This window comes from Cupressus sempervirens, chromosome 8, assembly GCF_028749045.1.
Source record: "Cupressus sempervirens isolate cs-2001-9-10 chromosome 8, ASM2874904v1, whole genome shotgun sequence".
Classification (NCBI taxonomy): Eukaryota; Viridiplantae; Streptophyta; class Pinopsida; order Cupressales; family Cupressaceae; genus Cupressus; species Cupressus sempervirens.
The window spans coordinates 13448597-13457517 of record NC_143125.1 but is presented as its reverse complement, the minus strand read 5'-3'; the positions used below and the strand labels follow the sequence as shown (position 1 = coordinate 13457517).

Here is an 8921-nt window from a genome sequence, read left to right as displayed (position 1 = left end):
GTTTTAAAGAATATTATTGAATACTAGATGTGTATATCAATCTCACATGACTTTCTAGGATGCCTTCATTTCCTTTACATTTTACATCTTAATTTTAAACTCTCTCTCATCTAACAATGAATCATTAGTATGCCCCCAAATATTGATTTAAAAAGTTAATCCATAATCAAATCCAAAAAACATAGAAATTATAATATAAATCACATTAAAGTTTTTAAACAAAGATTTTCCTCTTCATCTGAAAAACAGAAGAGTATTTTAAACAAACAGAAGAGTCTTTTAAACAATGATAGCCATGTCTCAAGAACATCTGATGTCAACACCTACCAAGTGCCAAATTTATTACATAATATGATTATAAAATAAGACTTTTTTCAATTTTCACTATTTGCCCGGCCTATGGAATCTTATTGGAAAGCAATTTTTACATTGTTTTTGTACACCCAAGTACCTACACTGTCAAAAAAATAAAATGAGTTCCATTTAATAACAGATCGGTTGTGGTAATCACCTAAACGATAATGAATTCATATCCTCTTTCATTGTGATGATCGCTCATCAAAACAATCTCTCAAATAGAGATAGCCATGTCTCAAGAACAACTGGTGTCAACACATATGAAGTACCGAATTTAATATGAAAAATGATTACAAAATAATACTTCTTTCAATTTTCACTATTTGCCCGGCCTATGGAAACTTATTGAAAAGCGACTTTTACATTGTTTTTGTACACCCAAGTGCCTACACTGTAAAAAATATGAGTTCCCTGTAATGAGAGATCTGTTGTAGTAATCGCTTAAATGATAATGAGTTCATATCCTCTTTCATCCTGATTACCGATCATCAAAACAATCTCAGATAGCCATGTCTCAAGAACAACCGGTGTCAACACCTATAAGTACCAACTTTAATATAAAAAATGATTACAAAATAATACTTCTTCCAATTTTCACTATTTGCCCAGCCTAAGGAAGCTTATTGGAAAGGACTTTTACACTATTTTGTACATTCAAGTACCTACACTGTCAAAAGAATGAATCCCATATAATGGCACATCTGTTGTAGTAATCACCTAAGCGATAACGAGCTCACACCTTCTTTCATCCTGATGACCGATCATCAAGTGTAATACAAAATGTTGATATAAAAACTATCACATAATCGAATTAATCAATAGAAACTAATACCTACATTACAATCTCCTTACTGAGACAACCCAACATATCCAATCAAGAACTGCAAACCCAATAAAGAGGCCAAGCCAAGAAACCCCAAACCATGGAAGGGCAGCAGACCATTTTGGTTGTTGGAATCAGTTGGTGTACCAGACTCGTCAGCAGTGTTTGATCCCTCTGGAACAGCTGTCAGAGGCACATTGGTGACGGGGGTTGAGTCAGCATCCTCGTCATCAGGGGCAGGGGCACTGCCCGTGGGAGGAGGGCTCAGTAGGGATGGAGGGAGGCCCTGCCCGTGGGCCACCGTGATCTCAAACTTTTGATCGCCCTTGCTGCACTGGAAACCATCGTAGTCTCCAGAGAAGAAATAGCTGATGCCCTCCTTCACCAGTGGGACAGCTACAGTGGAGGGCTTTGCATCAGCTGATGGATCACCGGTAGACCACTCAATTGTGTCATCGATGTCAGCATCTTGAGAGTCACACATCTTGTATGTTGTTGAATTGTATGTTTGGATCACTGTATGGTTCGTGTCTGTGTTGAAAACTGCAATACAGAGAAGAAGTGAGAAGAGGAACGAAAGTTTTGACATAAATTGCATGCACAACGAATTTGATAATACATACTCTGATCTTTCTTATAGACTCTCATTAGAGTTTAATCTTTCTTGTAAACTCTTGAGCTTATATTAGTGACTAAGAATATGTTAGTCCAATTTTGGGAAACTAAATCTATATAGATGTATAGATATATTAGCAACATTTCTCACATTAAAAACATAATGTACCATATCAAATTTTACAAGATGCACCTTTGTTAGAGACATTAGTTTGTTTCAGACAGAAATATGACATGCATAATAATCATTGATATAATAATAGTAGGAAAAAGTTATGAGAAAATGAACTTTGAAATAAAGGTTCTGCAAACATTTATATATAGTTGTGTGTGACCACAACCTTCACCCTAGTACTATCTTGAGGATTTGATTATTCTCTAACATGATGTTTCATTTATGTTTTATAATTTATTTGAAAATAAGTCTTATTGTAAGTTTTGTATAATTAACTATTATGGTAAGCATATCATAAGTTTTGTATAATTAACTATTATGACAAGCATATCAAAAGTTTGATTTTTTCAATATATTTAGCTTCAAATCAAAATAAAAAGAGACTTGAAGATAAATTAAAAATCTTAATCTAAATAATAAAGTCGAATAACCTAAGATAAAAGTTTAATAGAGTTGACCAACTAAAATTTCTCAACAATTATTATAATTGTTTAATCAATATATCAAATAAATTCTAAATCCCTATCACTTTAATAGAACTCTCAGAATTATTAGATTTAATAAATTTGATCACAGTAGATTAAACTAAATAAAAGAACCAAAAAAAACTAATAATGTTTCACACATGACACTATTCTATTCTGCAAGTACAATTAAGATTAATGATCACCTTCAAAGTTTCTCACTTTATATTGGCACTTAAATATTATAGCAATATGTGCTTTGATTTACATCATATGTCGAATGCCATAGATATGGAAGTTGACCTATAGAATAACCTTCATGATTTAAAGTTGATCCGCTTTTCATAGTCTTAGATGAAGGGAGGGAGATAATTGCATCAAAATAAATCTTCATATAATAAGACAATAATTTTCCTTGTAGCCAGGATAACCTCTAGAATTGAAAGGTTCACTCTTTGTAAGATCTGCAATAGTTCATAATCACTTAATAGAGAAAAGGGAGAGATAGTTGCATAAAAATAAATCCTAATCTATAATCTTCTTCCAAAATTGTATAAGCAGATGAGCCTCTTGATAAGGATTGGCAACGAGAGACTCAGCTAGGCTAATCCCTGCATTAAGCTTCCCTTCAGAAACATCATGTTTTCTCATGGTAGCTAACCAAACTCATGCCATTTACGTGATCCTAGGGGATTGACTTCATTTATCAAATTCTCAATGGGAATTCTTGACACTTTCTCCTTTCCTGCTGGCCTCTACCAACCAATCAAATTGCCAAGTAGGATATCATTGAACTTTTAAAGTCAATGAGGAGGACGTTTTCGATTTACATTCTATAGTGTTCGCATTTTTTTTGTAAACTTTTGAAGAGAACTGCCATACAGCCAACTGGTGTTTCAGAATTGCCTCTACAACTTAAATTCTTAGCCACATTAAAAACATCGAGTTTTAGCTTTATATAATTAAAATCATGAGAAGTTTACTGGTAAACTGGAAGATGTCACTCTACCTACTCCCAGTCATGGATCCAATTATGCAACCTCCAGTTTCCTCTTCCTTTTCATAGGACTATTAGAAAAACTTAAATTGCTCTCTTATGAGGCAGCCTTATATAGTGATGTCAAAACTTTTTTTCTTAAATTGCTCTCTTATGAGGCAGCCTTATATAGTGATGTCAAAACTAAGGGGTAAGGACTAAGGGGTATTGATTTGCCAAATTTGCAGTGGTACGATCTCAACTTAGTCCTTTTTCAATGTTAGAATCACTTGATTCTTAATAGACTCTTTAAGAACATTTCAATTTCACCGATAGACAAAAAAAAGTTTATTGACTGATCAAAATTCTTAATTAATTACAATTAATTAATAAGTATGATCAAAGATGCATGTTAGGTGCGGGCGCATAGACATTTTGAAGAAAGCCTCTTCCAGGTTTTACTCTAATCAGAACTTGTGCTGATAAAATCAGGGGATTGCCAGATAGGCAAAAGACCATCTTACTAAAATGTATCAATTGGGAAGTTAAAGGGAAGGTTTCAGTGGGGCCAGCAAAATGTTTCTAAGTTCAACTATTCACAGAGCTGTTTGATAGATGACAGCTTTCCAAATTATACCTCTGAAATGGCTACCCAATCTTTAAGATGTACTAATCCATAAATTAGAGATCGAAATTACGAATTTAGAAACAAAAAAATTATTACTGAGAACAAGGTCAAAATCAAAAGGTCCCATTGTAAAAACTACATCTACAATTAACACTGGTAGAATTTTCCCCAAATAGTCTTCCTCTGATATATGTAGCCAATTTGATGGCCAATTGAGCACTAAAAGCCAGATCTATAGCACGAATACTTTCTTTATAAGCAAAGACGCTTAAACGTAAGAGTAAAGAAGAGCAAGACAGATGAATCATGATTTTGTTCAATGTGGAAGCTTGGTGTACATCTACAGCTTGAACATTCTCAGAAGAAAATAAGTATAAATTGAGGAGTAGAAGTCCAACCACCTTCACAAGTACTAGCAATCAGATCGGAAAGAGAAAGAATAATGCGGTCTATAAATAGTTAAGAGAATTTTTGCCGGATCTATACTAAGCTTAAGTAATTTTAGCCTTACATCTCCGATTCAATATAATCTTATGCATTAACAATTCATTTCAAAGCACCCATCAAAAGAACAAACCCCATCAGAGCAATGTGGATTTTAGAACCCTTAAAAAATTGGGCGAAATCAAAGAACAGGACCCGTCAGACTGATGTAGCCCAAATGACCTTAAAAACCATCAAATACGAAAGGATTGTAATTATGAAAACTTACTTAGATAATCTCCGAGGCTGAAGTTTTTCCCTTCTGCCCATTTGGCATAATCAACACTGGGTTTCATGAGCTTGTCGAACCAGCCTAGCTTATCCCCCACGGTATAATTCGTGTAGCCCTCCACATCCACACAGCCAAATATCACTGCAATACTTAATACCCATATGCTCACCATCATAATTCTCCCCATGATTGAATTCTTTTTCTTTGATTTTTTCACAGACCCACTTCAATCAACTACCCTGCAAACCATTATCTCCCAATTATTTTTTATAATGCAGTACTTCTCAGCTTCACTCTTAGACTTCAAATCGCCATCCAGCATTTAAAAAAAGGTAGTGATGGAAAGAGAGATTTGTTTCTTTGTGTGTTTTTCTATGCGGGATGATGTGTCCTCCACCGACTCATGCTTGGCATGATTTGTCTATTTTATTGGCATGGAGTTGGATAAACCATTCGATGATCAGAGATCAATGGTGGAAATGAAAGCCATGTGAAGATTTTTGTCAAGAAAAGGGATTAGGTACAATTTTTAATGCATTCTTATTCCTTTCACCATGAGGGACAAAAAGTTCATTGGCAAATGATGAGCATGTGGATTGGTCATGCCAATGGCTGTGATCTCAATGGGCATCAATGTCAAAGGCTCAGATGCCATTTGTTTCAGTGTTGGATAAAGAAAAATATCTGTTATCTAGTAAAAACACATGTCGCTTATTGATTATAAAGTGATGCGCGCATCCAAAAATCAAAAGAAGAGGAATTTGTCTCCAAAATTGGAGGAGACTCGAAATGGCCAGTCTATAACATGATGCCGTGTATTTTAATATTGGCGAAGAAGTTTGTTGTTTAGAGATGAGCATTTTTTCAAAAAACGATGCTGCGAATCTGGCAGCTGGGATTTGTCTCTAGAACAGATCAGGTAAAGTAGAGAAGGGATCAAATTTTACTCTTATTCTAAGTAAAAATGAACGCTGATACCTTCCCATAATGTTAGTTTATCCCCAGCTAACACTTGCATGTTTCAAATTCCGAAAGGCCCACTCAGTCTTTCTTTATCGAAGGAGATGATAGGGCATCTAGTGCGCCCACCTCATCTTTATACTAATGACAAGTGAAGATGAAGTTGAAGATTGAGATGTGATGTTCTTTTACAATTGGGGGTTTTTTTGTGGGAATATAAAATATAACAAATATTAATTAGGGAAAGTGTACTAGTAGTTGTTAGCCAATTTCGTGTATTTGTAAATTATATATCAGATTTCAACACTTTTCGTTTTTTGTATTCATATGTAATTTAGCTAATTGAAAAATATTTGTTTGTATCAAAAATTGATGGAAATTAGAGTATTACTTAGCTCTACTTTGCAATGAAAAATAGCTATTTATATTAGTTGTAGGCACCTCTTGGAGTTTGTAAATTAAAGAGATTGAATGACAAATAATCTTCATATAGATCAAATCCCACAAACATTTCGAAAATTCAAAAACCTTAAAAATGTATAATGATACGAATGCTATGAAAGAAAATATGAGTCAAGCTAAAGAAAATGCAAACCATGACTTATGCAATGCATTTTGCTAGATTTATCCTTTCTATATACGTTTATGTCTTCATTACTACTATTCTATATTATCATGTGTTGTGTACATTCATACAATAATCCCTTTATTTCATAAGTGTTTTTTATCTATTAAAGTTTCCATTCTAGATTCTATTGAGATTGTCAAACATAAGGTAAGTGTTAAAGTTATCTCTTTCATGGAGTTGTGTTTGAGATCCAGTTTCTTCCTTCGAAGTTTCCATCTGTGAACAAGTCGATGTTGTGGTCGTGGGTTCCTCCTATTACATATCATAGCAAACTAGAATATGAAAAAAGTTGAGGAATTTTCCTTATATCTTTCCCCCTTCAAACTAGAGTGGTGGAAAATGTACATGGATAACATCAATGTGTGTTGGTCTCATGGTTAAGCAGTAGGTTATAAGAGTTTCATGCTCACCTCAAAATATATATTGCCCCTAGAATCTTCTTCACCTAAAAGATAGAACCAACAACTATTTACTTTTCGTAGATGTCCTTATCATTAAAAAACTTGATGGCTCCCTTTATTGTTGGGTATTTCGTAAATTTCACCCATACTAACCGTTATCTTCATGCTACTTTTGACTGTCACCCCTGCTAAAAAGTTGGGAGCCTAAAACCCTTGCCTTGAGAGCATATCATGTTTGTGAAAATTATAACTTAAGCCAAGAGCTCACACATCTTCGAAAAGTTTTCAAGTGGAATCGGTATTCTAATAAGAAAAATCCTTGAACCTTCTACAAAGCCAAATTTTACTATCATTCTATTTCCAATATCTATCCCTCTCTAATTAAGGTGTGGCTGACTATTTCTCCTCCTTTTGTTGAAGGCATTTCCCGCAAGATCTTTATAGTTTTTCCCAAAAAGGATCTTTGTTGTGGGTTCAAATGGATGAGAGGATATGGAAAATGATAAGAACTCACTATGGTTAGGATTGTAGCTCAAAAGAATGAGAGGAGAGTAAGGATCTTAGAAGAAAATGGAATAAAAAGAAGAACAATTTATGTTCTTGAGATGCCAATCTTGGATCGATGATCAGTGATTAGTATGAGTAGTTAGATGAAGTTAGATGATATTATGACATGTCATAATGGATGAGGATATATAGAGGTGTTAGTTGGTGATCAAGATACATAGGTGAGGGAGATTCCCAAAAAAGTTTGGATTGGTCAAACATGTTTTGATTGTTCTTCGAGAAAGTGCATGCAAACTCTAAAATAGATTGATGCAGTCAAGAGAAACATATTATGGTATCGAGATATTGTTAAATAAATATGGTGAGTAAATGCCAAGAATGAAATTTGAATGAATGGAGATGATTAAGAGGAAAATGTAATGTTGTTATGAAGGACTAATCTTAGTATTGTAAAAAAGAGTTACAAGAGGAAGGTGTGATGGTGTTGTATGTATTTAGTCAAATTATTTGGTGTACTAGGGTTGAGATAGAGCTAGATTATATATACCTATATATAATATTACACTGAGAGTAATAGTTCTCGAGGCACATATTTTCATCAAATCCCAAGCTTTTTTTTCTTAGTTGGGATTGATGAAAATAAGTGCCTCAAGAATGATTACTCTAAGAGTATTATATATATAAAGGTACATGTAAGCTAGTGGCAGTCATGACACAACAAAAAAAACATTATATTTTTAAAAATTGTCCTAAGGTAAGTATCAAATTATTAATTAATTTTAAACTATAGTTGTATATTTTGTTAAAGGTTGGTTGTTTTGTTTTTTTGTATAGGCAATGGGTCAAAGCCTAGATATTATTTATTTATTATTTGTTGAGATTAATTATTATTATGTGTTATGCTCAAGTAGACTCGAACCCAAGGCCTCACAGATGAGAGGCTCACAATATACCGTTGTGTTGTGGAAGCTTGCCTATATGTTTTGTTAAAGTTGGTACAAAATTATTCTTCAAAATTTTATTTTTAATTCTATATGTCGTGTTTAATTTGCATAACTTTAATTTTTATTTTATTTTAAGGATATTGTTACAAAAAATGTTAGGGTTAGGAGTAGAGTTATGAAAAGGATTAAGTTAGACATAACATTAGAAATATTATTAGGGTTACAGTTAGTCTTAGGTTTAGAGACAATGGTAGGGTTAGGGTTATGTTTAGATTCAAGCATACAATAAGGTAGTTGTTAAGGTGATAGGTAGGATTATATTTAGGATTAGGGTTCACTTAGGGTTAGAAGTAGGGTTATAGATAGGGTTACAATTAGAGGTAACATTACAAATATGATTAGGGGTAGGGTTAGGGTTATGGTTATCATTACAATTAGGGTGATATAACATAAGTAAAGGGTTAGACAAAGGATTAGGGCTAGGAGTATGACTACTCATTGAATTAGGGTTAGATGTAGAGTTATGGATAGGGGCACACTTACAATAGGAAAATTGATAGGATTATAATTAGTGTTATGCTTAGGAGTACACTTAGGGTTAGGATTTCATAGTTAGGATAAGTGAAGGGTTTACTTACATGATAGGTAGTTGTTAGGATTATAATTAGTGTGATGCTTAGGGGTAGAGTTAGGGTTAAGGTTTCATACTTAGGAGAAATGAAGGGTTA

General features: G+C 33.6%; 1 protein-coding gene across 1 annotated transcript; it reads right to left on the bottom strand.

The window, feature by feature from the left end:
* Positions 1–603: 603 nt before the first annotated feature.
* On the bottom strand, positions 604–5051 carry LOC149541333 (early nodulin-like protein 18). The gene is made up of 2 exons (XM_089796613.1): positions 4751–5051; positions 604–1723 (listed from the first exon to the last, which is right to left on the bottom strand). Exons 1-2 carry the CDS (start codon positions 4938–4940, stop codon positions 1206–1208), a joined length of 708 nt encoding a protein of 235 aa, XP_089652739.1. The 5' UTR covers positions 4941–5051; the 3' UTR covers positions 604–1205.
* Between the last annotated feature and the right edge of the window lie 3870 nt (positions 5052–8921).